The following is a 27,729-nucleotide window of genomic DNA, read 5'->3' as shown; positions in this document are numbered from 1 at the left end:
GTACGTCGCTTAATTGGCTGAGTAATTATCGTAATGATATAGCTGGCCTGAGGACGCGACAGCGAAAGACATCTGACTTTTTTATGGGAATAGTAGGGTTAGTTGGAAGCAAAATATCAATACACCCTGCGGTAGTCAGTGACAGTCGGATCGGCGTTGAGGGAAGACCTAGGCTGATCTTCCAACTCTCTTCCTTCATCTCTGAAACAAAAAGTTCTTGTCAGATTATGAACAACTACGATTCAATCGCTGCAAAATAATGATAATACTTACCGCAACAACGAATTGTGTATAGTGAATTCTGTTCGGCGGGAGAACAAAGATGCAAGTGCTACGGTGGATTTTCAAGCTTATTACATTGTGCGGATGCTGGCGACCAGCTTCTTGGGACTCGATACCCAGGAGGTACTTTTACAATGTGTACACGATGATTTGTTTCATGATTACACATCTGTTCGTCGTTGGGGAAGTCTTGGATCTCGTGCTCATTGTTGACAACCAGAACGATCTCGCCGAGAATCTGTACGCCACAATGGGGGCCGCAGTCACTTGCTACAAATTGTCCAGCATGGTGTCCATGAGAGAGAGCCTCGCTGTTATTATGAATACCCTTGAATCGGAGCCTTTCACACCTGAGGGCGACCAGGAGCTGGAGATACGGACTAAGTTTGACAAATCGGCAGAGTGAGTTGAACAATTTTATGATCTTTTTGAGATGTTGATGCGTTTTTAGGAAATTTTCGTATTAGAAAATTATAACTTTTCATGGGAACATTTTAAACGAATAGAACAGTAAAGTCTCCAAAAATGATTCACTCCTGTTTGGATCGTAGTACATCATTTCTTGAGAACTTCTAGTCGACAAGAATATTTATATACGTGAGAGAAATTACTTAATTCAGTTTAAAACGTCTGATCAAGAAATCTTGGATGATCACAAGAAATTCTTAAAATATCGATCTATTACTTTATAGAACACGAAATATAATTGTATTGAGTACTTTTACCATCGGGAACTTCAATAGTTCCCCATAATATACAAGAAATGAAAATGTTAATTTGACCACCGTGGTTTCATGAAACACAATACAATAACCAATTTGTCAAATTATCTTTTAAAATACGAATCGTGAATATTCGAATGACATCGTTTAAATTGCCAAAAGGCAGAAAAGGTTCAGTTAACCAATATAGAATCGAATAATAATAGAACACTTCGTTAGTGAACCAGCACCATGAAAACTGTCTCGCATGGTTGCAGATCGATTGCGAAGGCATACACAATCAGTTTCGAGATCTGGGGGGTATGGACGACGGTGTTATCGCTGTTTATGAACTTCAGGGAAAGGAAGACAGTGTATCGAGTCTGGTTGCCGTTCGACCATACTCCGGCGATCACTTACTGTTTGGTCTATCTGCATCACACGCTGGTCACCATTGCCAACCTCGCGTTGACTATCGCTTACGATAGCCTATACGCCGGGTTGCTGGTTCACATTTACTCTCAGTTCGAGATACTGCGGCACCGTTTACAAAACGTTCACAGGAACGAGAACAATTCGGTGAAACATTGTGCCCACCATCATGATCAGATCTACAAGTTGGTTCCCATGCTTCCTACCGGTAGAGACCTTTAGCTGCAGCCGTCGATTATGCTTTAGATCGCACCTGAACACTTAGAGCATACCGTTTCACTTCCACGGGCCCGTCGAACACGGTATTCGCCTATCATAGTTTTTGTCCCCCACTGAAATCGTTGCAGGTTCGCCAGAATGGTGAACGACGCGTTCAAATCTGTGACCTTCATGCAGTTCTTCGTGAGCACCGCCACCCTGTGCTTCGACCTCTATCAGCTTACACTGACGGACCTTGACTCCAGCCTCGCCGACATTGCCCTGTATGCTTCGTGCACGCTCATGCAGATTTTCTACTTCTGCTGGTTCGGGAACGAGGTCAAGCTGAAGGTACTTTCATTTTGCCAATCATCTTCGTCTAGATTTACCAGCTGACCGGAGATCGTCAATCTGAGATACCTTGGTCGCTTGTTTGATTAATATTTCTTTACTTCAGAAATGTGCATTTTTTAAGTTCAAGTTTCTCTTTTCAGAGTCTCGAGGTGCCCGACATGGTATTCGAAAGCGAATGGACGTCATTGAGCAACAGCACGAAGGAGATCCTTTTGATGATGATGAGACGGGCTACGGTGCCGATAGAATTCTCCAGCCTCCACATCGTCTCCGTGAACCTCGAGACCTTCAAGGCGGTTCGTACGAAATTGCTTCTACGTGCATTTTAAAAAGAGACACTTCGCAACCGATTAATGATCGATGAACGAAGTAACTCGAGCGTGTGTCTATTTGCCGCAGTTGGTCAAGACATCTTACTCGGTATTTAATCTGCTTCAGCAAAGCCAATAACGATGGAACGGTGGTCGACCATTGTTGCTTTAGATGGGAAACGTTGTTGCTATTTCGTAGACAAGTAAAAGAAGGTGGAAAGGTAGGAAAAATAGCCTAGCGCTTCTTTAATGTACTACGAAATGTATCCGCAGTAAATTAATTGGTCAAAGAACGTAGTTTGCATTCATACAACCTACCCTTTGTGAAAAAAATCTATAAAGACCGATGATGACAACGATTACAAAATATTTATTATTACGATTATTTAAAAATGTTACAAAGTTATATTCATTCGTGATTTATTTGTTCAAACAGAAATATTAGTGTGAAATGAGAATGAAATTAGACAAACTAGATGTTCTATTCTGTAAGTAGAAAGAAGGTTTTATTTAATTATTCGATTATGCGCGTTGCTATTGCGACGCACATTTTTTTACGTACTGTTACATATATTTTGCCACAGTTCGTATGGAAACGAAGATAAATCAAAAGGTTCATTATGACTGTAAATTTTCTTTCTCGAAATGGAAAAGCTTTCTAACGCGACTTTCTATTTCAGAGTTTACGATACAACCAGCAATAAATCGAACTTTAAATCACGAACATTTCAATAAGAAAAAATAGCTTACCTTCTTTGAAACGTGTTCATATCTCCGTGTACCTCCGCGCACCGGAAAATTCGAAATGAGACCACTATATTCATGTCACCGACATTCTTTCCTTACTTCTCGAATAAAGTGGCAAAATTTTTTCGTCGAATCTATAAGAAAATTGCTAACAAAGGGGAGAAGGAAAAATGGTTGTTCCCTCCGCGTCTCTAATAGACGATAAACTGATACTTCGTTTCATAAACAGCCTATTTTTCGTTTCCTTATTTATCAAACAATTTGCTCCCCCCATCAAAACGTGCCGCATAAGCAGGAACGAGGGGCAACGAGCCAAAAAAATTATGTTTGCCGTGGCAGACGTATGTATGCTGCATGTAGACGTATGTCGCATAAGTAGCTGAATAATTACCGTAATGATATAGCTGACCCGAGGGAGCAACGGTGAAAGACATTTGACTTCTTTATAGGAGTAGAAGGGTTAGCAGGATGCGAAATGCCAATACACCCTGCGGTACTCAGTGACAGTCGGAGCGGCGTCCAGGTAAGACCTAGACCGATACTTCCGTTCTCTTCCTACATCTCTGAAACAATAAGTTCTTGTCAGGACAAAGATAATCGCAATTTCGCCGCATCAAGATAATGAGAATAGAACAGTCAATTTGATTAGGCGGGCAAGCAAAGATGCAAGTGCTACGGTGGATCTTCATGCTCGTAACATTGTGCGGTTGCCGGCGACCAGCTTCATGGAACTCGACACCTTGGAGGTTCCTCTACAATGTGTACACGGTGGTGTGCTTCGTGAACATACATCTCGCCCTTTTCGGTGGAATCCTGGACCTCGCTCTCACGGTTGACAACCAGGACGATCTCAGCGAGAATTTGTACAAAACTACTGCATTGGCTGTCGATTGTTATAAATTGGCCAGCATGCTGGCTATGAGGAAGAACATCGGCATTATGGTGGAGACCCTTGAATCGGAGCCGTTCGCACCTGTGGGCGACGAGGAGCTGGAAATTCGGACGCAGTTTGACAAATCGGCCGAGTGAGCTACACAATTGTATACAGTCGTTGATGCTCCTTGAGCACATTATTGCACTAGAAAATTATAATTCTGTAGGAGAATAATGTCGAACAGACGACACAGGAAATTCTCAAAAATGAAATCTTAGGTGAATAGTGCTTTTCTGGTATATACAATTCTCAAAATATTGTTCTATTATTTTATAGACAACGAAATATAATCTTTTGAGAATTTTCAGTGTCAGACATCTTACAAAAATGTTATCATTGAACCGGCGACATGAAAAGTGACTGACATGATTGCAGACGGACAGCAAAAGCCTACACAGCCGGATTGGAGGTTTGGGGGATTTGGGCGGTGGTGGTGTCGCTGTTCGTGAATTTCGCGAGCAGGAAGTTGCTATATCGAACCTGGTTGCCCTTCGACCATACGCCGGCAATGATGTACTGTTTGGTCTACCTGCACCACACGATAGTGAACATCGTCTGCCTTACGTCGACGGCCGCTTACGATAGCCTATACGCCGGGCTGCTCGTTCACATATACTCTCAATTCGAGATACTCCGGCACCGTTTGCATAACATTCACAGGAACGAGAACGATCTGGTGAAACATTGTGCCCATCATCATGACCAGATCTACAAGTTGGTTCCCAATGCGTCGTAGCCGTAGAGATCCTAAACGGCGGACGACGATTATGCTTTAAATTGCACGTAGGAGTTAGGGAACCGTTTCACGTCCACGGGTGCTTCGTGCAAGGTATTCACCCACCATAGTCTTTGCTCCCCTCTGAAATCGTTGCAGGTTCGCCAGCATGGTGAACGACGAGTTCAAATCTGTGACGTTCGTGCAGTTTCTCGTGAGCACCGCCATCCTGTGCTTCGACCTCTATCAGCTGACGCAGACGGAACTTGACACTGACCTTGCAGACACTGTCCTGTACGCTTCGTGCACACTTATGCAGATTTTCTACTTCTGTTGGTTCGGGAACGAGGTCAAGCTGAAGGTACTTTCATCTCATCAGTCGTTTCCTCCTTGATACACTTGCTATCCAGTGATAGTCACTCTGTGATGCCTTGATCGCTGATTCGATTACTATTTTTTGACTTCAGAAACGTGCTGTTTATTCAACTTATTACCAAATAGTGTAACTTGCTTCGTAGCAGTCAATTGTATCAATTTTGAGTTCGTTCAAACGAGTTCATATTTTACGAACATTTTCACGAAACTTCTATTCGCAGAGCCTCGAGGTGCCCGACATGATTTTCGAAAGCGAATGGACGTCGCTGAGCGACAAGACGAAGAAGATCCTGCTGCTGATGATGAGACGCGGTATGGTGCCCATAGAATTTACCAGCCTCCACATCGTCTCCGTCAATCTCGAGACATTCAAGGTGGTTCGTACGAAACTGCTTGCTCGTACTAATTAGAAAGAGACATTTGTCGACCGATTAGCGATCGATAAACGACGTAACTCCATTGTGTGTTTATTTGCCGCAGATGGTCAAGACGTCTTACTCGGTATTTAATCTGCTTCAACAGAGCTAATAACGAAACGTTCTTGCAATTTTAGTCGAGCAGTACGTTGATGTACTACGAGAAGTATACGCAGTAAATTACTTGGTCGGAGAACGTAGTTTGCATTTGGAAAACCTTACCTTCGTAGAGTAGAACACCTCGAAATGAAACACAGTTGTCATCCAGATTCTTTAGAAATGTAGGTTATCTTTTGTAAAACGTCTTCACAACGCCGTCATTCACCTTCCACCATGAAATGAAGAATGGAAACCCCATATTCCATCTACATCTTCTTGTCTGAAGTCGCATAATTTTTTATTCCATTGAGTGGAAATTTCCTATCGAAATGCGTCTCTTATACACATTAAACCGCAAATTTGTGCGATCGACAGCGTTCGTTTCAATCCCCTATTAATTTTTTTCGCGTAACGTAGAAGAGAAAACTACGGGTTAAAACCGTAGATCGCTACATGTATTGTTAAGAAGTCTACCGCACATGTTGCTGAGTAATTACCGTAATGATATGGTTGGCCAGAGGGAGCGACAGCGAAAGACTTCTTCATAGTAGAAGAAGGGTTAGCAGAAAGCGAAATGTCAATAGACACTGGGGTAAGCAGTATTAATCGGAGCTGCGATGAGGGAAGACCTAGGCTGAACTCCCTGCTTTCTTTCTTCGTATCTAAAAGAACAAGCGCTTGTTACAATAAGGGGAGCCACAACTACATCGCATTAAAAAAGAGAATAGAGAATAGCCAAGATTTTTCAGCGAGAAGACCTGTCACTCGCTTAAAAAAAGAGAATAGATTAGTCAATATTTCTCGGCGGGGAAGCAAAGATGCAAGTGCTACGGTGGACCTTCATGCTCATAACATTGTGCGGATGTTGGCGACTACCTTCTTGGAACTCAACACCCTGGAGATACCTCTACAATGTGTACACGTGGACGTGTACATTATTGACACTCCTCCTCCTTGTCGGTGAAATTCTGGACCTAGTTCTCACTGTTGACAACCGGAGCGACCTCAGCGAGAATTTGTTCAAAACAATGACCTTCGCTGTCGATTGTTATAAACTAGCCACCATACTGTCCTCGAGAGAGAACATCGAAACTCTGATGGACATCCTTGAATCGGAGCCGTTCGCACCAGTGAGCGACGAGGAACTGGAAATTCGGACGAAGTTTGACAAATCGGCCGAGTGAGTCGCAAAATTTCATGCAGATGTTGGTGCGTTTTAAAACAGATTCGTTGTACAAGAATATTTTCATTTCTCGCGAATCGATTCTTGGACGAATGGAGAGCAGGACATTTTCATATATTGATTTCATTATTTTATAAAAAAACGAGAAAATAAGTTATTAATAATTTCCGGTGACGGACACCGCAATACAGTAATGTCTCTCTAATTGATGCTCAGATTGTCCACAAAGTAAAGTTATTCCAACTTTTAGCCAGATCGTTTAAATTGCTAAAAGGTAGAAAAATATCTAATATAGTCAGCACTGTGTAGCTTATCAAATCTTTTTTCAGAATCCTTATCAATCCTCCAATCAATGTCACGGAAAATGTTTTACACGTTTGCAGGAAGGTCATGAAGATCTATATGACCGGCCTTGATGTGTGGTCAGCATGGACGGTGCTAGGGTCGCTGGCGGTGAATTTTACGAGCAGGAAGTTGCTGTACCGTGTCTGGCTGCCGTTCGAGTATAAATCGGCAACAATTTTTTCCTTGGTCTACCTGCACCACGCACTGATAACCGTGTTCAGCATCACATTGGCGGTCGCATATGACAGCCTGTTCACCGGGCTGATGATACATATATACTCTCAGTTCGAGATACTCGGCTACCGTCTGCGAAACGTTCACAGGATGGCGGACGATTCAGTGAAACATTGTGTCCGTCATCATGATCAGATCTACAAGTTTGTCCTAATGCTTTGTATCGGTAGAGATTCTAGGCATTCTAGAAATTCTAGGCGATTATGCTTTAACACATTGACTGCCAAGTCTACTTCGAAGAAATCTGCTTGTAAATGCCACAGCATCCCTTTTTTTAAATAAATAAGAGAGAGAGATGATAAGTAAACTATAATCATAAATAAAAAGTAATAAGTAAAAAATAGTAATAAATAAAAATACTTATCAATAAAGAATAATAAATAAATCCCTTTTTTTGTTAATAATAAACTTTTAACATACGCGTCGTGATGGGTGTCTCATAGGTAGCTCATGTTTGGCAGTCGATGTGTTAGATCAGGTGAACACTTAGGATTAAGGAACCGTCCACGGAACCTTTAAGGACGGTATTCACCCACCATTGTTTTTGCCTCCCTCTGAAATCATTGCAGGTTCGCCAACATGGTGAACGACGAGTTCAAATCTGTGACTTTCATACAGTTTTTCATGACCACCGGCGTCATGTGCTTCAGTCTCTATCAACTGTCGCTGTCGGAGCATAGCGGCAACCTAGCTGACGTTTTCTTTTATGGTTCCTGCTTGCTCCTGCAGATTTTCTACTTCTGTTGGTTTGGAAACGAAGTCAAGCTCAAGGTTATTTCAGCTCGCTCCCACATAACATAACTTGCTTTGTAGAAGCGAATTCCAAATCGGATACAATTTTCATTCCGATCAATAGGTTCATATTGGGAGAACATGTCCACAAAATTTCACTTTGCAGAGTCTTGAGGTGGCCGACATGATTTTCGAAAGCGAATGGACGTTGTTGAACGACAGCACGAAGAGGATTTTACTGATGATGATGCGTCGGGCTACGGTGCCGATAGAATTCACTAGTAACCACATCGTCTCCATGAACGTTGAGGCCTTCAAGACGGTTCGTACGAAATTACTTCTTCGTGTTTTTATTAAAAAGAGACACCCACCGATTGTGTCTATTGTCTATTTGCCGCAGTTGATCAAGACATCTTATTCGGTATTCAATCTGCTTCGACAGAACTAATTACGATAGACCGGTTGTGGATCATCTGTTGCATTGGATCGGAAACGTTCTTATAATTTTGTACACACGGAATCAGAGATAACGTGGTGGAAAATGTAGTCGAGCAGTACGTTGATGTACTACGAAAAGTATACGCAGTAAATTATTTGTTCGGTGAAAACATTGTTTGCCTTTAAAAAGCCTTTTCCTCGTAGAATAAACCCAAAGACGCCGCAATCGCGCGCGCGAACACAGTTATAAAATAGTCTAGATTCTTTAAAAATGATTCCAGTGATTCGTTCTTTCGATTAAAGAGCACTTTCATGGAGCTGCAGAATAAGATTGGTGCATCACTATTCTAAGCAATAAGGAATAGCTAAAATTTGATGAAAGATCAAACAGTGTGAGTTTCCTGCAGTGTTCGAAAACAATTCACTGATATCACTAGCAGTAAATCCAACTTGAAATCAGGAACGTTTAAGTAATAAAATGTAGCTTATCTTTTGTAAAACGTCTCACAACTCCGCCATTCTCCCCCCATCGTGAAATGAGGAATGAGAGCACTATATGTATTTCTGTCACTGACTACCATCCCCTACTCCTTGACTGAAGTCGCAGAAATTTTTTATTCTGAGATAGGGAGTTTCCTACCAAAGGGGAAACCAGGAATGTTTCCCTTCTCCGTATCTTTTATACGCATTAAACAGATACTCCGTTCCATCGACTGGGTTCCTTTCAACCCCTAATTTACCAAACAGTTTACAATCGTTCTACATCCCATAGGTCGGAGAAGAGAACTGTGCGACAAAAAACTGTCTTCACCGCGGACAGCATATGTATTGTTAAAAAGTCGATCGCATATGTTGCTAAGTAATTACTGTAATGATACGGCTGGACAGAGGGAACAGCAGCAAAAGACATCCAACTCCTTTATAGATTTCTTCTAACCGTTCAACTTCTTTATGGGAGTTGAAGGGTTAGTAGAAAGCGAAATGTCGATACACCCCGAGGTCGTCAGTGCTAGTCGGAGCTGCGTCGAAAGAAGACCTGTCACTCGCTTTAAAAAAAGAGAATATACTAGTCAATTTTATTCGACGGGGAAGCGAAGATGCAAATGCTACGGTGGACCTTCATGCTCATAACACTGTGCGGATGTCGGCGTCTACCTTCTTGGAACTCAACACCCTGGAGGTACATCTACAGTGCGTACACAGTGACGTGTTTCATGACGACGATTCTCCTCATTGTCGGTGGGATTCTGGACCTAGCACTCACTGTTGACAACCGGAACGACCTCACCGAGAATTTGTTGAAAACCATGTCCTTCGCCATCGACTGCTTTAAAATGACGAGCATGCTGATCATGAGGAAGAACTTAGGAACACTGATGAACACCCTTCAATCGGCGCCGTTCGCACCTGTGGGCGCCGAGGAGCTGGAAATACAGAAGAACTTTCACAAATCGGCCGAGTGAGTGGCAAAATTCCATGCAGATGTTGGTGCGTCTTAAGGGATTTTTTGTACACGAATAATATAATCTTTCGCGAAACGGTTCTTAGATGAATGGAGTAGAAAATTTTCATAAAATGACTCTATTATATTATTTTATATGAACTAAATCAATAATTTGTCGATTATCTCCACTGGCAGAGACCGTAAAAATTGTATAATCTAGAAGGTTTGACAGAATTAATTATACAAAGAATTAACTGTATTTCACAAGTACAAATACAAGGCAAAGGTAATTCAACTTTTCGCTTAACTGGCTAACAAAAGGCAGAAAAATACCTAACATAGTCAGCAGTGTCTAACTTATAAAATTCTTACTTATCAATTCTTCAATTAAATGATCTAACTAAGACTTTGTCGGTGAAACGGTATCACGGAAAATGTTTTACACATTTTCAGGCAAACCGGGAAGGTCTATATGACCCCCTTTGAGGTTTGGACAGCATGGGCGGTGTTGGTGACGCTGCTGATGAATTTTGCCAGCAGAAAATTACTGTACCGCGTCTGGCTTCCCTTCGAGTATAACTCGGCAACAATATACTCCTTGGTCTACCTGCACCACACACTAACAACCCTGATCTGCGCAACTGCAGTGGTCGCGTATGATACCCTATTCACCGGACTGATGATACAAATATACTCTCAGTTCGAGATACTTCGGCATCGTCTGCGAAACGTTCACAGGAACGAGAACGATTTAGTCAAACATTGTGCCCGTCATCACGATCACATCTACAAGTTGGTTGTCATGTTTCGTACCGGTAGAGATTTTAGGCAGCAGATTATTATTATGCTTCAACATATTGATTTGCCAAGACTAATCTGTCCTACTTGCCAACAATTCTTCTTCCTTGAATAAATAAATCATAATAATTAAAAAATAGAAATATGTGAAAAATAATACTAAATAAGATATAATAATAAGCTATAACTAATAAGAGATAAGCTAAGCTAAGCTAATAAGGGATAACTCGTGGTTGGCAGTCAATGTGTTAAATCGCACGTGAACGCTAGAGTTAAGGAACCATATCACGTCCACGAAAATCGTTGCAGGTTCGCTAACATGGTGAACAACGAATTCAGAGCTGTTATGTTCATACAGTTCGTCCAGAGCACCGCCGTTCTGTGCTTCGGCCTCTACCAATTGACGATGTCGGAACTTGACAGCAATCTAGCTGACATTGCCTTTTACATTACTTGTTTGCTTCTTCAGATTTTCTACTTCTGTTGGTTTGGGAACGAGGTCAAGTTGAAGGTTTTCAGTCAATTTCTTCTCGATCCACCCGCTGACCGAATGATCGTCATTCTGAGATCCGTTGATCGCTTATTCGATACGCATTTTCTGAGTTCACTACTGTGTAGTGTGTTTCAGTTTGCCTCCAAATAGTGTAACTTGCATTGTAGAAATCGTTCGCGATGTGGTGTGAATTTTTAGTCCAGTCAGCCGGTTCATATCCTCCGAACATGTCCGCAAAGTTTCTCTTTGCAGAGTCTCGAGGTGTCCGACATGATCTTCGAAATCGAATGGACCACGCTGAGCAACAAGACGAAGAAGATGCTTCTGATGATGATGCGACGGGCTACAGTGCCGATTGAACTCACCAGCCTCCACATCGTCTCCGTCAACATCGAGAGTTTCAAGGCGGTACGTACGAAACTGCTTGCCCGTGCTTCTCGGACACACTTATCGTCCGATTAGCAACCGATAAACGAAGTAACTCGACTGTGTGTTTCTTTGCCGCAGTTGATCAAAACGTCTTACTCGGTATTCAATCTGCTTCGACAGAACTAATTACGACAGACCGGCTGTGGATCATCTGTTGCATTGAATCGGAAACGTTCTTATAATTTTATACACACGGAATCAGTGGTAACGAGGTGGAAAATGTAGTCCAGCAGTACGTTGATGTACTACTAAAAGTATACGCAGTAAATTGTTTGGTCGAAGAAATGTTTGCCTTTGGAAAACCTTCCTTACTGCCATCGAAGCAATTGCTACAATATCTTGCGTGCTGTCCGAAGGCGTGACTTTGACCGCATCATGCTATTTGAATGAAATATTTTAATTCGGTGCTACATGCGTCATCGGACAATGAAAGCCCATCATCATTATTGCAAGAGCAGGTACTTTTTCACTACCACTTAGCGCAAGTTTTTGAATTGTTTGTTATTTCCACTGGTGCACATTTCCCTCCGTTGATTTTTAGTCGAGCATTGCTGCTACCGACAAGTAAGCGACCGTCACCGCGCTGTTACCGGTGCTTAGTGTAAAATATGTATTTCCCTGTGTGCAGCACAACCAACTACGAAGTATCGTATCCCTTCCATCATTCACTATTAAATACTGTCCCCCTACCTAAGCACACCCCTCCGAGACCCGTGCAAAGGTGCTGCAGGATAAAATACGGGAAAAGTCGAGGAAATATAGATACTGCAAGGGTTACAATCTTATTTTCGAAATGGCAATTGCGACAGTCGCGCGGGTTCCTCGGTAGTTGTCATAATAATATAGCCTGCTATATCGAAGGGGACCATCGAGAGGAGACTATCAGAGGGTGCTGAAAGAATCCGATAGCCTGTGCTAGTCAGTCGGGTTTCAGTCTCTGTATCGTGAAGTTGTGGTTCTCTCATTTTTTCACATTTCATTTTGCTCGCAGTATGCTAACGAAAGAAAACATTTGTTCGAGGAAAACTTGCAGCAGAACGTGATTCGTGAATTCGGTGTAAAAAATATTCTAAATAATCGTTATACTTCGTTTTAAGCGAATTCAAATATATAAACATCTTGTAAATGTGATCAATTTTTGAGAGCTATTGAGATAAGATTATATTCGTGATGACAACTACGCTACGAACAACGCTTTTGATACTCACATCGTTAGGTTGTCTAAGGCCATGCACCTGGACATCATCGCTCAAGAAATATTTGTATTCGGTGTACTCGGCCATAATAACCAGTCTCCTGCTGTCTGCATTGCTATCGCATACTCTCGACATAGTATTCAACGTCCAAACTCAGGAAGATCTCAGTGACAATATTATCATCACGGTCTCTGTGGTTGGATGTATATGCAAGATGTACACCTTCTTAGCGAATAGAAACAATATCATGATCCTGATAAGAGCTTTGCGAAGAAAGCCGTTCATGCCTGTGAATGAGGAAGAGATGAACATCAAGATGAGATTCGATAAAATAATCGAGTAAGTACTTTTTAATTATTTTCTAATTTAATATCAAACCGGCACCTACTAAAATTTCGCAAAAATAAAGTAATTTCATGAACTAGTTTCGTTAGCTAGTTCCACTTCTTCCCATTTTAACACTTTTAGTACCACATCAACGAGTTCAAAAATATCATAAAAATATTTGATTTGATCAAAATAAAATTGAGATGTACAGTTTTATGACATGAATTACTTTCTCGAAATCCGTGCATTCTGCAGATTCTAATAGAATTAAGAAAATATAATACATTAGCGTAAAAAGTAAGTTTCGAATCTGAGCAGACTGTTCTACCGTCTATTTATGGGTGACGCTGCAGTCAAACTGTTGATTTATCGTTTGATGTTGAATGAACGCAACAATGAATGGTTACAGTAAACTGCTTTGTCGAAAATGTAAAATTAAAGTACGGTTTGATATTCTTTGGATCGCAGGGAGAATGCAATTCAATTCATGTGGCTGGTTCAGGCCACCATGATGCTGGTGTGGGTCAGCACACCGGTCATGGAAGCAAAGAACCGAAAATTACCATTTCGCGCATGGATACCGTATAATTATTCCTCTGCGACGCTGTACATGGTGACGTACCTTTATCAATACGTGACTTTGACATTGGATACGATGATGCACATTGGTTGTGACTCTCTGTTCAGCGGGTTGTTGATCTGCGTGTATTGTCAGCTGGAGATTCTCAAGCATCGCCTGCAAAATATTAAGAATGACCAGAATAGGTCGGCGAACATATGCGCTTTCCACCATCATCAGATATACATGTGGGTTTTTCACAGTTTTCAGTGAATCCTAAATCAAGCCTCATGTTATGCACAATTTGAAACAATTTTATTTTCCTTCCATGCAATAATTGTAAACCTGACATAAAAAAAAAATTGACGGTAAATGAAATTGATTTTTTAACATATTCCAAAAGTTTGTTGTTCAGATAAGAACATCCTTTCACATTATTTTAAGTTTTCTAGTGCATTACAGCTGCCAATAAAATGAAAATTAATTTTCTACATAAAGAATGCTTCTGTCATTATAAGAATTAAATCATTTGTGAAATAATTGCAGCTACGCTTCAAAGTTGAGCAGAAGCTTTCGCATAATGCTGTGCTATCAACTCGTGGCAACAGTGTCAATGGTCTGCTTCAGCATTTTCCAACTGACGCAGGCGCGACTGAATGGAAAAGCAGTTGAACACGTTATGTTCATGATTTGCGTACTGATACAGCTGTTTTACTACTGTTGGTACGGGAACGAAGTTAGGCGAAAGGTTCATAATCCCAAAAAGATTCGATTCTCAACTTTCGAATATTTTTCAACATGATCTCCTATTTCAGAGCTTGGAAGTCCCTGATATGATCTTCGAAAGCAACTGGATGAATTTAGACAACGAGTCTAAGAAGGTTCTTTTAGTGATTATGCTACGAGGAACATTTCCCATGGAGTTCAAAAGCGCTCATATTATGTCCGTGAATCTGGAGTCGTTCATGGCGGTCTGTATCAATTATTATCCACATTTTTCACTGTTTTACGGACAGATGTTAGCCTGCAGAGTTCGATAAAAAATTAATCCTTGACCAGCAAATATTTATCGGTAATACATTTCAATATTTCTTCGGTCAGGTGATCAAGACTTCTTATTCGGTGTACAATCTGCTCAAATAAGGATCATTACACGATGTGTACAGCGCGCTTGGAATATTTGAACGGAGAAACAGTCATCAAACAATTTGTATAAATTATAAGAACAGTTCTTTTCTACAACTAGCAGTAAGTGCAATTTGGAATCATGATCATTTTAGTAATAAAAAAAAGATTACCTTTTCTGAAACGTGTTCATATCTCTGTCAACCTTCACTCGCGGGAAGATTCAGAATGAAAACATACAAAAATAAATTAATATTTAATGTGCATGTCTATTAATTTGACTTCAAAATTCACGTTGCTTACGTCGTTATGTTCATGGCCAACAGATGTATTTGTGAGTTTCCTGCAGTGTTCAAAAAACAGTTCCTTAATACCACTAGTAATAAATCCAACTTGAAATCAGAAACGTTTAAGTAATAAAAAATAGCTTATTTTTTGTAAAACGTCTTCACAACTTCGCCATTCTCCTTCCATCGTGAAATGAGGAATGAGAGCACTATATGTATTTCTGTCACTGACTACCATCCCCTACTCCTTGACTGAAGTCACAGAAATTTTTTATTCTGAGGTAGGGAGTTTCCTACCAAAGGGGAAACCAGGAATGTTTCCCTTCTCCGTATCTTTTATACGCATTAAACAGATACTCCGTTCCATCGACTGGGTTTCTTTCAACCCCTAATTTACCAGAGAGTTTACAATCGTTCTACATCCCATAGGTCGGAGAAGAGAACTGTGCGACAAAAAGCTGTCTTCACCGTGGACAGCTTATGTATTGTTAAAAAGTCGATCGCATATGTTTCTAAGTAATTACTGTAATGATACGGCTGGACAGAGGGAACAGCAGCAAAAGACATCCAACTCCTTTATAGATTTCTTCTAACCGTTCAACTTCTTTATGGGAGTTGAAGGGTTAGTAGAAAGCGAAATGTCGATACTCCCCGAGGTCGTCAGTGCTAGTCGGAGCTGCGTCGAAGGAAGACCTGTCACTCGCTTTAAAAAAAGAGAATATACTAGTCAATTTTATTCGACGGGAAAACGAAGATGCAAGTACTACGGTGGACCTTCATGCTCATAACACTGTGCGGATGTCGGCGTCTACCTTCTTGGAACTCAACACCCTGGCGGTACATCTACAGTGCGTACACAGGGACGTGTTTCATGACGAACATTCTCCTCCTTGTCGGTGGGATTCTGGACCTAGCTCTCACTGTTGACAACCGGAACGATCTCACCGAGAATTTGTTCAAAACAATGACCTTCGCTATCGACTGCTTTAAAATGACCAGCATGCTGATCATGAGGGAGAACTTAGGAACACTGATGAACACCCTTCAATCGGCGCCGTTCGCACCTGTGGGCGCCGAGGAGCTGGAAATACAGACGAACTTTGACAAATCGGCCGAGTGAGTGGCAAAATTCCATGCAGATGTTGGTGCGTCTTAAGGGATTTTTTGTAGACGAATAATATAATCTCTCGCGAAACGGTTCTTAGATGAATGGAGTAGAAAATTTTTATAAAATGATTCTATTATATTATTTTATATGAACTAAATCAATAATTTGTCGATTATCTCCAATGGCAGAGAACAAAAAAATTGTATAATCTAGAAGGTTTGACAGAATTAATTATACAAAGAATTAACTATATTTCACAAGTACAAATACAAGGCAAAGTAAATTCAACTTTTCGCCTAACTGGCTAACAAAAGGCAGAAAAATATCTAACATAGTCAGCAGTGTCTAACTGTTAAAATTCTTACTTATCAATTCTTCAATTAAATGATCTAACTAAGACTTTGTCGGTGAAACGTTATCACGGAAAATGTTTTACACATTTGCAGGCAAACCGGGAAGGTCTATACGACCGCCCTTGAGGTTTGGTCAGCATTTACGGTGTTGGTGACGCTGCTGATGAATTTTGCCAGCAGAAAATTACTGTACCGCGTCTGGCTTCCCTTCGAGTATAACTCGGCAACAATATACTCCTTGGTCTACCTGCACCACGCACTAACAACCGTGATCTGCGTAACTGCGGTGGTCGCATATGATACCCTATTCACCGGGCTGATGATACAAATATACTCTCAGTTCGAGATACTCCGACATCGCCTGCGAAACGTTCACAGGAACGAGAACGATTTAGTCAAATATTGTGCCCGTCATCATGATCACATCTACAAGTTGGTTGTCGTGTTTCGTACCGGAAGAGATTTTAGGCAACAGATTATTATTATGCTTCAACATATTGATTTGCCAAGACTAATCTGTCCTACTTGCCAACAATTCTTTTTCCTTGAATAAATAAATCATAATGATTAAAAAATAGAAATATGTGAAAAATAATACTAAATAAGATATAATAATAAGCTATAACTAATAAGAGATAAGCTAAGCTAAGCTAATAAGGGATAACTCGTGGTTGGCAGTCAATGTGTTAAATCGCACGTGAACGCTAGAGTTAAGGAACCATACCACGTCCACGAAAATCGTTGCAGGTTCGCTAACATGGTGAACAACGAATTCAGAGCTGTTATGTTCATACAGTTCGTCCAGAGCACCGCCGTTCTGTGCTTCGGCCTCTACCAATTGACGATGTCGGAACTTGACGGCAATCTAGCTGACATTGCCTTTTACATTACTTGTTTGCTTCTTCAGATTTTCTACTTCTGTTGGTTTGGGAACGAGGTCAAGTTGAAGGTTTTCAGTCAATTTCTTCTCGATCCACCCGCTGACCGAATGATCGTCATTCTGCGATCCGTTGATCGCTTATTCGATACGCATTTTCTGAGTTCACTACTGTGTAGTGTGTTTCAGTTTGCCTCCAAATAGTGTAACTTGCATTGCAGAAATCCTTCGCGATGTGGTGTGAATTTTTAGTCCAGTCAGCCGGTTCATATCCTCAGAACATGTCCGCAAAGTTTCTCTTTGCAGAGTCTCGAGGTGTCCGACATGATCTTCGAAATCGAATGGACCACGCTGAGCAACAAGACGAAGAAGATGCTTCTGATGATGATGCGTCGGGCTACAGTGCCGATTGAACTCACCAGCCTCCACATCGTCTCCGTCAACATCGAGAGTTTCAAAGCGGTATGTACGAAACTGCTTGCCCGTGCTTCTCGGACACACTTATCGTCCGATTAGCAACCGATAAACGAAGTAACTCGACTGTGTGTTTCTTTGCCGCAGTTGATCAAAACGTCTTACTCGGTATTCAATCTGATTCGACAGAACTAATTACGATAGACCGGTTGTGGATCATCTGTTGCATTGGATCGGAAACGTTCTTATAATTTAATACACACGGAATCAGTGGTAACGAGGTGGAAAATGTAGTCGAGCAGTACGTTGATGTACTACTAAAAGTATACGCAGTAAATTGATTGGTCGGAGAAATGTTTGCCTTTGGAAAACCTTCCTTACTGCCATCGAAGCAATTGCTACAATATCTTGCGTGCTGTCCGAAGGCGTGACTTTGACTTTTAATACCACTAGTAATAAATCCAACTTGAAATCAGAAACGTTTAAGTAATAAAAAATAGCTTATCTTTTGTAAAACGTCTTCACAACTTCGCCATTCTCCTTCCATCGTGAAATGTGGAATGAGAGCAGTATATGTATTTCTGTCACTGACTACCATCCCCTACTCCTTGACTGAAGTCACAGAAATTTTTTATTCTGAGGTAGGGAGTTTCCTACCAAAGGGGAAACCAGGAATGTTTCCCTTCTCCGTATCTTTTATACGCATTAAACAGATACTCCGTTCCATCGACTGGGTTTCTTTCAACCCCTAATTTACCAGACAGTTTACAATCGTTCTACATCCCATAGGTCGGAGAAGAGAACTGTGCGACAAAAAGCTGTCTTCACCGTGGACAGCTTATGTATTGTTAAAAAGTCGATCGCATATGTTGCTAAGTAATTACTGTAATGATACGGCTGGACAGAGGGAACAGCAGCAAAAGACATCCAACTCCTTTATAGATTTCTTCTAACCGTTCAACTTCTTTATGGGAGTTGAAGGGTTAGTAGAAATCGAAATGTCGATACACCCCGAGGTCGTCAGTGCTAGTCGGAGCTGCGTCGAAGGAAGACCTGACACTCGCTTTAAAAAAAGAGAATATACTAGTCAATTTTATTCGACGGGGAAGCGAAGATGCAAGTACTACGGTGGACCTTCATGCTCATAACACTGTGCGGATGTCGGCGTCTACCTTCTTGGAACTCAACACCCTGGCGGTACATCTACAGTGCGTACACAGGGACGTGTTTCATAACGACGATTCTCGCCCTTGTCGGTGGGATTCTGGACCTAGCTCTCACTGTTCACAACCGGAACGATCTCACCGAGAATTTGTTCAAAACCATGTCCTTCGCTATCGACTGCTTTAAAATGACCAGCATGCTGATCATGAGGGAGAACTTAGGAACACTGATGAACACCCTTCAATCGGCGCCGTTCGCACCTGTGGGCGCCGAGGAGCTGGAAATACAGACGAACTTTGACAAATCGGCCGAGTGAGTCGCAAAATTCCATGCAGATGTTGGTGCGTCTTAAGGGATTTTTTGTAGACGAATAATATAATCCCTCGCGAAACGGTACTTAGATGAATGGAGTAGAAAATTTTCATAAAATGATTCTATTATATTATTTTATATGAACTAAATCAATAATTTGTCGATTATCTCCACTGGCAGAGACCGTAAAAATTGTATAATCTAGAAGGTTTGACAGAATTAATTATACAAAGAATTAACTATATTTCACAAGTACAAATACAAGGCAAAGTTAATTCGACTTTTCGCCTAACTGGCTAACAAAAGGCAGAAAAATATCTAACATAGTCAGCAGTGTCTAACTTATAAAATTCTTACTTATCAATTCTTCAATTAAATGATCTAACTAAGACTTTGTCGGTGAAACGGTATCACGGAAAATGTTTTACACATTTGCAGGCAAACCGGGAAGGTCTATACGACCGCCCTTGAGGTTTGGTCAGCATGGACGGTGTTGGTGACGCTGCTGATGAATTTTGCCAGCAGAAAATTACTGTACCGCGTCTGGCTTCCCTTCGAGTATAACTCGGCAACAATATACTCCTTGGTCTACCTGCACCACGCACTAACAACCGTGATCTGCGTAACTGCGGTGGTCGCATATGATACCCTATTCACCGGGCTGATGATACAAATATACTCTCAGTTCGAGATACTCCGGCATCGCCTGCGAAACGTTCACAGGAACGAGAACGATTTAGTCAAACATTGTGCCCGTCATCATGATCACATCTACAAGTTGGTTGTCCTGTTTCGTACCGGTAGAGATTTTAGGCAGCAGATTATTATTATGCTTCAACGTATAGATTGCCGAGACTAATTTGAACAAATCTGTCCTACTTGCCAACATTTCTTTTTCCTTGAATAAATAAATCATAATAAGTAAAAAATAATAATATGTGAAAAATAATACTAAATAAAATATAATAATAAGCTATAATTAATAAGAGATAAGCTAAGCTAAGCTAATAAGGGATAACTCGTGGTTGGCAGTCAATGTTTTAAATCGCACGTGAACGCTAGAGTTAAGGAACCATATCACGTCCACGGTAACTTTCAGTACGGCGTTCACCACCCCATCGTCTTTATCTCCCTCTAAAATCGTTGCAGGTTCGCTAACATGGTGAACAACGAATTCAGAGCTGTAACGTTCATACAGTTCGTCCAGAGCACCGCCGTTCTGTGCTTCGGCCTCTACCAATTGACGATGTCGGAACTTGACGGCAATCTAGCTGACATTGCCTTTTACATTACCTGCTTGCTTCTTCAGATTTTCTACTTCTGTTGGTTTGGGAACGAGGTCAAGTTGAAGGTTTTCAGTCAATTTCTTCTCGATCCACCCGCTGACCGAATGATCGTCATTCTGCGATCCGTTGATCGCTTATTCGATACGCATTTTCTGAGTTCACTACTGTGTAGTGTGTTTCAGTTTGCCTCCAAATAGTGTAACTTGCATTGTAGAAATCCTTCGCGATGTGGTGTGAATTTTTAGTCCAGTCAGCCGGTTCATATCCTCAGAACACGTCCGCAAAGTTTCTCTTTGCAGAGTCTCGAGGTGCCCGACATGATCTTCGAAATCGAATGGACCACGCTGAGTAACAAGACGAAGAAGATGCTTCTGATGATGATGCGTCGAGCTACAGTGCCGATAGAATTCACCAGCCTCCACATCGTCTCCGTCAACGTCGAGACTTTCAAGGCGGTACGTACGAAATTGCTTGCCCGTGCTACTCGGACACACTTATCGTCCGATTAGCAACCGATAAACGAAGTAACTCGAGTGTGTGTTTCTTTGCCGCAGTTGATCAAAACGTCTTACTCGGTATTCAATCTGCTTCGACAGAACTAATTACGACAGACCGGCTGTGGATCATCTGTTGCATTGGATCGGAAACGTTCTTATAATTTTATACACACGGAATCAGTGGTAACGAGGTGGAAAATGTAGTCCAGCAGTACGTTGATGTACTACGAAAAGTATACGCAGTAAATTGTTTGGTCGGAAAACGTTGTTTGCCTTTGGAAAACCTTCCTTACTGTCATCGAAGCAATTGCTACAATATCTTGCGTGCTGTCCGAAGGCGGGACTTTGACCGCACCATGCTATTTTAAGGACTTCCTTTCGATTCGGAGCTACATGCGTCATCGGACAATGAAAGCCCATCATCCTTAATGCAAGAGCAGGTACTTTTTCACTACACTTAGCGCAAGTTTTTGAATCGTTTGTTATTTCCACTGGTGCACATTTCCCTCCGTTGATTTTTAGTCGAGCATTGCTGCTACCGTCAAGTAAGCGACCGTCACCGCGCTGTTACCGGTGCTTAGTGTAAAATATGTATTTCCCTGTGTGCAGCACAACCAACTACGAAGTATCGTATCTCTTCCATCATTCACTATTAAATACTGTCCCCCTACCTAAGCACACCCCTCCGAGACCCGTGCAAAGGGGCTGCAGAATAAAATACGGGAAAAGTTGAGGAAATATAGATACTGCAAGGGTTGCAATCTTATTTTCGAAATGGCAATTGCGACAGTCGCGCGAGTTCCTCGGTACTTGCCATAATAATATAGCCTGCCCGACCGAAGGGAGACCATCGAGAGGAGACTATCAGAGGGTGCTGAAAGAATCCGATAGCCTGTGCTAGTCAGTCGGGTTTCAGTCTCTATATCGTGAAGTCGTGGTTCTCTCATCTTATCAAAATTCACTCTGCTCGCAGTATGCTAACGAAAGAAAATATTTGTTCGAGGAAAACTTGCAGCAGAACGTGATTCGTGAATTCGGTGTAAAAAATATTCTCCCGCTTGCAACAATATAGAATGAACGCTTTTTATCAAGTATTCTGAATAATTGTTTTACTTCGCTTTAAGCGAATTATAATATATAAACATCTTGTAAATCTGATCAATTTTTGGGAGTTAATGAGATAAGATTATATTCGTGATGACAACTACGCTACGAACAACGCTTTTGATACTCACATCGTTAGGTTGTCTAAGGCCATGCACCTGGACATCATCGCTCAAGAAATATTTGTATTCGGTGTACTCGGCCATAATGACCAGTCTCATGCTGTCTGCTTTGCTATCGCATACTCTCGACATAGTATTCAACGTCCAAACTCAGGAAGATCTCAGCGACAATATTATCATCACGGTCTCTGTGGTTGGAGGTGCATGCAAGATGTACACCTTCTTAGTGAATAGAGACAATATCATGATCCTGATAAGGGCTTTGCGGAGAAAGCCGTTCATGCCTGTAAATGAGGAAGAGATGAACATCAAGATGAGATTCGATAAAGTAATCGAGTAAGTACTTTTTAATTATTTTCGAATTCAATATCAAACCAGCACCTACCAAAATTTCGCAAAAATAATTTACTGCCACATCAACGAGCTCAAAAATTTCATTAAAATATTTGATTTGATCAAAATAAAATTGAGAAGTTCACCTTTAGGACATGAATTACTTTCTCGACATCCTTGCTTTCTGCAGATTCTAATAAGATTAGGAAGATGTAATAGATTAGCGTAAAAATTAAGTTTCGAACCTGTACAGACTGTTTTACCGTCTATTTATGGCTGACGCTTCAGTCAAACTGTTGATTTATCGTTTGATGTCGAATTAACGCAACAATGAATGGTTACACTAAACTGCTTTGTTGAAAATGTAAAATTAAAGTACGGTTTGATATTCTTTGGATCGCAGGGAGAATGCAATTCAATTCATGTGGCTGGTTCAGGCCAGCATGATGCTGGTGTGGGTCAGCACACCGATCATGGAATCAAAGAACCGAAAATTACCATTTCGCGCATGGATACCGTATAATTATTCCTCTGCGACGCTGTACATGGTGACGTACCTTTATCAATACGTGACTTTGACATTGGATACGATGATGCACATTGGTTGTGACTCTTTGTTCAGCGGGTTGTTGATCTGCGTGTATTGTCAGCTGGAGATTCTCAAGCATCGCCTGCAAAATATTAAGAATGATCAGAATAGGTCGGTGAACGTATGCGCTTACCACCATCATCAGATATACATGTGGGTTTTTAGTGAATCCTAAATCAAGCCTCATGCTATGCACAATGTGAAACAATTTTATTTTCCTTCCATGCAATAAATGTAACCCTGACATAAAAAAAATTGACGGTAAATGAAGTTGATTTTTTAACATATTCCAAAAGTTTGTTGTTTAGATAAGAACATCCTTTCACATTATTTTAAGTTTTCTAGTGCATTACAGCTGCCAATAAAATGAAAATTAATTTTCTACATAAAGAATGCTTCTGTCATTATAAGAATTAAATCATTTGTGAAATAATTGCAGCTTCGCTTCAAAGTTGAGCAGAAGCTTTCGCATAATTCTGTGCTATCAACTCGTGGCAACCGTGTCAATGGTCTGCTTCAGCATTTTCCAACTGACGCAGGCGCGACTGAATGGAAAAGCAGTTGAACACGTTATGTTCATGATTTGCGTACTGATACAGCTGTTTTACTACTGTTGGTACGGGAACGAAGTTAGGCGAAAGGTTCATAATCCCAAAAAGATTCGATTCTCAACTTTCGAATATTTTTCAACATGATCTCCTATTTCAGAGCTTGGAAGTCCCTGATATGATCTTCGAAAGCAACTGGATGAATTTAGACAACGAGACTAAGAAGGTTCTTTTAGTGATTATGCTACGAGGATCATTTCCCATGGAGTTCAAAAGCGCTCATATTATGACCGTGAATCTGGAGTCGTTCATGGCGGTCTGTATCAATTATTATCCACTTTTTTCACTGTTTTACGAACAGATGTTAGCCTACAGGGTTCGATAAAAAATTAATCCTTGACCAGCAAATATTTATTGGTAATACATTTCAATATTTCTTCGGTCAGGTGATCAAGACTTCTTATTCGGTGTATAATCTGCTCAAATAAGGATCATTACACGATGTGTAAAGCGCGATTGGAATATTTGAACGGAGAAACAGTCATCAAACAATTTGTATAAATTATAAGAACAGTTCTTTTCTACAACTAGCAGTAAGTGCAATTTGGAATCATGATCATTTTAGTAATAAAAAAAAAGATTACCTTTTCTTAAACGTGTTCATATCTCTGTCAACCTTCACTCGCCGGAAGATTCAGAATGAAAACATACAAAAATAAATTAATATTTAATGTGCATGACTATTAATTTGACTTCAAAATTCACGTTGCTTACGTTATTATGTTCATGGCCAACAGATGTACGTGTGAGTTTCCTGCAGTGTTCGAAAACAATTCATTGATATCACTAGCAGTAAATCCAACTTGAAATCAGGAACGTTTAAGTACTAAAAAATAGCTTATCTTTTGTAAAACGTCTTCACAAATTCGCCATTCTCCTTTCATCGTGAAATGAGGAATGAGAACCCTATATTCCTATCACTGACAACTATCCCCTACTTTCTCACAGAAGTCGCAGAATTTTTTATTCAATTGATAGGGAATTTCCTATCAAAGGGGAAAGCAAGAATGTTTCTCTTCCCCGTGTCTTTTATACGCATTAAACAGATACCCCATTCCATTGACTGGGTTCCTTTCAACCCCTAATTTACTATACAATTTGCAACCCCGATCATGCTATGCTCCATAAACTAGAGAAAAAAACTTCGCGACAACGGTCTTCGCCGCAGGCGGTATATGTATTGTTAAAAAGGCGATCACATAAGTTGCTGCGTAATTACCGTAATGATACGGCTGGGCAGAGGGAACAACAGCGAAGGATACCCGACTTTTTTATGGGAATAAAAGGGATACTAGAATGCGAAATGTCAATACACCCTGAGGTCGTCAGTGCAAGTCGGAGCTGCGACGAGGGAAGACCTAGGCTAATCTTCCTGCTCTATTGCTTTAAATCGGAAAGAATAAGGATAGAATAAGACTTCTCAGAATAAGGACAGCCACAATTACATCGCATAAAAAGAAGACAATAGAGAAGCAAAGATGCAAGTGCTACGGTGGACCTTCATGCTGATTACATTGTGCGGATGCTGGCGAATAGCTTCTTGGAACTCAACACCCTGGAAATATTTGTACAATGCGTACACGGGGACGTGTTTAATAATGGCATTTCTCACCCTTATCGGTGGGATTCTGGACCTCGCTCTCACCGTTGATAACCAGAACGATCTCAGCGAGAATTTATACAAAACCACGGCTTTCGCTATCGATTGCTACAAATTGGCCAACATACTGGCCAGGAGAGAGAACATCGGCATTCTGATGGACACGCTTGAATCGGAGCCGTTAGCACCGGTGGACGACAAGGAGCTGGAAATTCGAACGAAGTTCGACAAATCGGCCGAGTGAGTCGTAAATTTCTATACAGATGTTGGTGCGTTTTGTGGGATTTGTTATGCAACAGTATTGTAATCACTCTCGAAACGGCTCTTGGATGAATGGAGCAGGAAATTTTCATTGAACGATTCCATTTATTTTTCAAACATAGAAAATCATTTATTGATAATTTCTTATGACGAACCCCGCAATAGCTCAGTAGTATACAAGAGCTGGCAGTATTAATTTAATCACTGCTCTTCCAATAATTACAATGCAAAATTAATTTAACTTATAGCCAAATCGTCCGAATTGCTAAAAGGCAGAGAAATATCCAAGATAATCGGCAGCTAATATATATAATACATAATAAAATATAGTACATGCTCTAAAATAAAATACATCCTATCAGTCCTCTAATTAAATGATCGAACAAAGACTTTATCGGTGAACCAGCATCACGAGAAATGTTTTACACGTTTGCAGGAAGATCGTGAAGATCTACACGACGACCCTGGAAATGTGGACAGCGTGGACAGTGCTGGTCACGTTGCTGATGAATTTTGCGAGCAGGAAGTTGCTGTACCGTGTCTGGCTGCCGTTCGAATATAAATCGGCAACAATATACTCCTTGGTCTATCTGCACCATGCATTCGCAACCGTGTTCTGCATTACATTGGTATCCGCATACGACAGCTTGTTCACCGGCCTGATGATACACATATACTCCCAGTTCGAGATACTTCGGCACCGTCTGCGAAACCTTCACAGGAACGAGATCAATTCGGTGAAACATTGTGCCCGTCATCATGATCAGATCTACAAGTTGGTTCCCACGCTTCTTACCCGTAGATACTCTAGTCAACAGCACTCGATTATGCTTTAATACATTGGCTCTCAAGCTTATTTTGAAGGAATCTGTTCTAAACGCCAACATTTCATTTTCTTAAATAAATAGAAAATAATAATAAGTAAAAAAAAATAATAGTTAGAAAATAATAAATAGTATCCAAATAATAAATAAATCCTTTTTCTTGTTAGTAATAAACTTCTGACGCATCGTGGTTGGGTGTCTGCCACTAGATTACACATGATTGACAGTCAATGTGTTAAATCAGACGTGAACATTTAGAGTTAAGGAACCACATTACGTCCACTGGAACTTTGAAGACGGTATTCACCAACCATTGTCTTTGCCTCCGTCTGAAATCGCTGCAGGTTCGCCAACATGGTGAACAACGAGTTCAAAGCTGTAACCTTCGTGCAGTTCTTCGAGACCACTGCTGCTTTGTGCTTCAGCCTCTATCAGCTTACAGTGTCGGACCTTGACGGCAGTCTAGCTGACATTGCCTTCTATGTTTGCTGCATACTCCTGCAGATTCTCTACTTCTGTTGGTTCGGCAACGAGGTCAAGCTCAAGGTTCTTACATTTTCTTCTTGGTCTAACCGCTGACCTTATGATTGACATTCTGTATTACTGTGCAGCTTGGCTCCAAATAATGTAACTTGCTTTGTCGAAGTCATTTGCCATGTGGTTTCAATGTTTAGTCCGACCAGGCGGTTTATATTTTGAGAACATGTCCATAAAATTTCTGTTTGCAGAGTCTCGAGGTGCCCAACATGATTTTCGAAAGCGAGTGGACATCACTGAGCACCAAAGCGAAGAAGATCCTTCTAATGATGATGAACCGAGCTACGGTGCCAATAGAATTCACCAGTATCCACATCGTCACCGTCAACCTAGAGACTTTCAAAGCGGTACGTACGAAATTGCTTTTTCCTGCCTTTTAGAGACACTTATCGACAGATTAGAAATCGATAAACGAAGTAACTCGAGTGGGTGTCTATTTGCTGCAGTTGATCAAGACATCTTACTCGGTATTCAATCTGCTTCAACAAAACCAATAACGGTAGACGAGTCATGGATAATATGTTGCGTCAGATCAGAAACGTTCTTGCGATTTTGTAGACACGGAAACGAAGACGAAACGATGATA

General features: G+C 41.0%; 6 protein-coding genes and 2 long non-coding RNA genes across 18 annotated transcripts; 6 read left to right on the top strand and 2 right to left on the bottom strand.

The window, feature by feature from the left end:
* The first annotated feature begins 58 nt into the window (after window positions 1–58).
* On the top strand, window positions 59–27,729 carry LOC117223396 (uncharacterized). The gene is made up of 20 exons (XM_076521001.1): window positions 59–684; window positions 1,262–1,600; window positions 1,763–1,964; window positions 2,108–2,295; window positions 2,406–2,499; window positions 9,567–9,955; window positions 10,394–10,732; window positions 11,048–11,249; window positions 11,484–11,639; window positions 11,739–11,770; window positions 16,004–16,270; window positions 16,709–17,047; window positions 17,363–17,564; window positions 17,799–17,954; window positions 18,054–18,090; window positions 25,380–25,761; window positions 26,219–26,557; window positions 26,951–27,152; window positions 27,335–27,490; window positions 27,590–27,729. The coding sequence occupies exons 1-20, from the start codon at window positions 323–325 to the stop codon at window positions 27,638–27,640; spliced, it is 4,434 nt and encodes a 1,477-aa protein (XP_076377116.1). The 5' UTR covers window positions 59–322; the 3' UTR covers window positions 27,641–27,729.
* LOC143259380 (uncharacterized) lies at window positions 3,029–6,199 on the bottom strand. The gene is made up of 6 exons (XR_013033184.1): window positions 6,062–6,199; window positions 5,688–5,955; window positions 4,801–5,622; window positions 4,440–4,706; window positions 3,417–3,588; window positions 3,029–3,159 (listed from the first exon to the last, which is right to left on the bottom strand). It is a non-coding gene; the product is annotated as an uncharacterized LOC143259380 (long non-coding RNA).
* On the top strand, window positions 3,411–5,661 carry LOC117223394 (odorant receptor 4-like). 3 transcript variants are annotated; one of them, XM_076521148.1, is made up of 6 exons: window positions 3,411–3,548; window positions 3,612–4,050; window positions 4,335–4,673; window positions 4,834–5,035; window positions 5,271–5,426; window positions 5,530–5,661. In XM_076521148.1, the coding sequence occupies exons 2-6, from the start codon at window positions 3,689–3,691 to the stop codon at window positions 5,575–5,577; spliced, it is 1,107 nt and encodes a 368-aa protein (XP_076377263.1). In that variant the 5' UTR covers window positions 3,411–3,548; window positions 3,612–3,688; the 3' UTR covers window positions 5,578–5,661. The 3 variants fall into 3 exon arrangements, with proteins under 3 accessions (XP_076377263.1, XP_076377264.1, XP_076377265.1); XM_076521149.1 differs by lacking the exon at window positions 3,411–3,548 and having other exon boundaries at window positions 3,613–4,050; window positions 5,271–5,423; XM_076521150.1 differs by lacking the exon at window positions 3,411–3,548 and having other exon boundaries at window positions 3,613–4,050; window positions 5,271–5,423; window positions 5,603–5,659.
* On the top strand, window positions 6,383–8,666 carry LOC117223395 (odorant receptor 46a). Its single transcript, XM_076521141.1, has 5 exons — window positions 6,383–6,744; window positions 7,131–7,469; window positions 7,896–8,097; window positions 8,225–8,380; window positions 8,459–8,666. The coding sequence occupies exons 1-5, from the start codon at window positions 6,383–6,385 to the stop codon at window positions 8,504–8,506; spliced, it is 1,107 nt and encodes a 368-aa protein (XP_076377256.1). The 3' UTR covers window positions 8,507–8,666.
* Window positions 12,125–15,051, top strand: LOC117223812 (odorant receptor 49b-like). Of its 2 annotated transcripts, XM_076521129.1 has the most exons (5): window positions 12,125–13,195; window positions 13,652–13,990; window positions 14,289–14,490; window positions 14,558–14,713; window positions 14,844–15,051. In XM_076521129.1, the coding sequence occupies exons 1-5, from the start codon at window positions 12,831–12,833 to the stop codon at window positions 14,883–14,885; spliced, it is 1,104 nt and encodes a 367-aa protein (XP_076377244.1). In that variant the 5' UTR covers window positions 12,125–12,830; the 3' UTR covers window positions 14,886–15,051. The 2 variants fall into 2 exon arrangements, with proteins under 2 accessions (XP_076377244.1, XP_076377243.1); XM_076521128.1 differs by having other exon boundaries at window positions 14,558–15,051.
* On the bottom strand, window positions 13,133–15,170 carry LOC143259381 (uncharacterized). Its single transcript, XR_013033185.1, has 3 exons — window positions 15,041–15,170; window positions 13,806–13,919; window positions 13,133–13,143 (listed from the first exon to the last, which is right to left on the bottom strand). It is a non-coding gene; the product is annotated as an uncharacterized LOC143259381 (long non-coding RNA).
* LOC143259374 (odorant receptor 4-like) lies at window positions 18,919–21,404 on the top strand. 5 transcript variants are annotated; one of them, XR_013033179.1, is made up of 5 exons: window positions 18,919–19,382; window positions 19,821–20,159; window positions 20,532–20,733; window positions 20,955–21,123; window positions 21,265–21,404. XR_013033179.1 is itself a non-coding variant. In XM_076521143.1 (5 exons), exons 1-5 carry the CDS (start codon window positions 19,021–19,023, stop codon window positions 21,268–21,270), a joined length of 1,095 nt encoding a protein of 364 aa, XP_076377258.1. In that variant the 5' UTR covers window positions 18,920–19,020; the 3' UTR covers window positions 21,271–21,361. The 5 variants fall into 5 exon arrangements, 3 of the variants coding, with proteins under 3 accessions (XP_076377258.1, XP_076377259.1, XP_076377257.1); XR_013033178.1 differs by having other exon boundaries at window positions 18,920–19,382; window positions 21,223–21,361; XM_076521143.1 differs by having other exon boundaries at window positions 18,920–19,382; window positions 20,532–20,721; window positions 20,968–21,123; window positions 21,223–21,361.
* On the top strand, window positions 21,466–24,494 carry LOC117223811 (odorant receptor 49b-like). Of its 4 annotated transcripts, none has more exons than XM_076521154.1 (5): window positions 21,466–21,605; window positions 22,409–22,727; window positions 23,128–23,466; window positions 23,753–23,954; window positions 24,022–24,455. In XM_076521154.1, exons 2-5 carry the CDS (start codon window positions 22,477–22,479, stop codon window positions 24,244–24,246), a joined length of 1,017 nt encoding a protein of 338 aa, XP_076377269.1. In that variant the 5' UTR covers window positions 21,466–21,605; window positions 22,409–22,476; the 3' UTR covers window positions 24,247–24,455. The 4 variants fall into 4 exon arrangements, with proteins under 4 accessions (XP_076377269.1, XP_076377270.1, XP_076377271.1 ...); XM_076521155.1 differs by lacking the exon at window positions 21,466–21,605 and having other exon boundaries at window positions 22,401–22,727; window positions 24,022–24,177; window positions 24,308–24,494; XM_076521156.1 differs by lacking the exon at window positions 21,466–21,605 and having other exon boundaries at window positions 22,401–22,727; window positions 23,128–23,424; window positions 24,022–24,494.

This window comes from Megalopta genalis, chromosome 4, assembly GCF_051020955.1.
Source record: "Megalopta genalis isolate 19385.01 chromosome 4, iyMegGena1_principal, whole genome shotgun sequence".
NCBI classification, from domain to species: Eukaryota; Metazoa; Arthropoda; class Insecta; order Hymenoptera; family Halictidae; genus Megalopta; species Megalopta genalis.
Note: the sequence above shows the minus strand (reverse complement) of the source record. Positions and strands in the feature narration are given on the sequence as shown.

Bases quoted from the DNA above. Each gene is read 5' to 3' on its own strand.
- LOC117223396 (XM_076521001.1), top strand. From the start codon at position 323: ATGCAAGTGCTACGGTGGATTTTCAAGCTTATTACATTGTGCGGATGC. The intron at 2,500-9,566 runs GTAGGAAAAATA...AGAATATACTAG, and splicing joins AAGTAAAAGAAGGTGGAAAG to TCAATTTTATTCGACGGGGA. The intron at 11,250-11,483 runs GTTTTCAGTCAA...TTCTCTTTGCAG, and splicing joins GGAACGAGGTCAAGTTGAAG to AGTCTCGAGGTGTCCGACAT.
- LOC117223394 (XM_076521148.1), top strand. From the start codon at position 3,689: ATGCAAGTGCTACGGTGGATCTTCATGCTCGTAACATTGTGCGGTTGC. The intron at 4,674-4,833 runs GTTGGTTCCCAA...AAATCGTTGCAG, and splicing joins CATCATGACCAGATCTACAA to GTTCGCCAGCATGGTGAACG. The intron at 5,036-5,270 runs GTACTTTCATCT...TTCTATTCGCAG, and splicing joins GGAACGAGGTCAAGCTGAAG to AGCCTCGAGGTGCCCGACAT.
- LOC117223395 (XM_076521141.1), top strand. From the start codon at position 6,383: ATGCAAGTGCTACGGTGGACCTTCATGCTCATAACATTGTGCGGATGT. The intron at 7,470-7,895 runs GTTTGTCCTAAT...AAATCATTGCAG, and splicing joins CATCATGATCAGATCTACAA to GTTCGCCAACATGGTGAACG. The intron at 8,098-8,224 runs GTTATTTCAGCT...TTCACTTTGCAG, and splicing joins GAAACGAAGTCAAGCTCAAG to AGTCTTGAGGTGGCCGACAT.
- LOC117223812 (XM_076521128.1), top strand. From the start codon at position 12,831: ATGACAACTACGCTACGAACAACGCTTTTGATACTCACATCGTTAGGT. The intron at 13,196-13,651 runs GTAAGTACTTTT...TTTGGATCGCAG, and splicing joins AGATTCGATAAAATAATCGA to GGAGAATGCAATTCAATTCA. The intron at 13,991-14,288 runs GTGGGTTTTTCA...AAATAATTGCAG, and splicing joins CACCATCATCAGATATACAT to CTACGCTTCAAAGTTGAGCA.
- LOC143259374 (XM_076521142.1), top strand. From the start codon at position 19,021: ATGCAAGTACTACGGTGGACCTTCATGCTCATAACACTGTGCGGATGT. The intron at 20,734-20,967 runs GTTTTCAGTCAA...TTCTCTTTGCAG, and splicing joins GGAACGAGGTCAAGTTGAAG to AGTCTCGAGGTGCCCGACAT. The intron at 21,124-21,222 runs GTACGTACGAAA...TCTTTGCCGCAG, and splicing joins ACGTCGAGACTTTCAAGGCG to TTGATCAAAACGTCTTACTC.
- LOC117223811 (XM_076521153.1), top strand. From the start codon at position 22,477: ATGACCAGTCTCATGCTGTCTGCTTTGCTATCGCATACTCTCGACATA. The intron at 22,728-23,127 runs GTAAGTACTTTT...TTTGGATCGCAG, and splicing joins AGATTCGATAAAGTAATCGA to GGAGAATGCAATTCAATTCA. The intron at 23,467-23,752 runs GTGGGTTTTTAG...AAATAATTGCAG, and splicing joins CACCATCATCAGATATACAT to CTTCGCTTCAAAGTTGAGCA.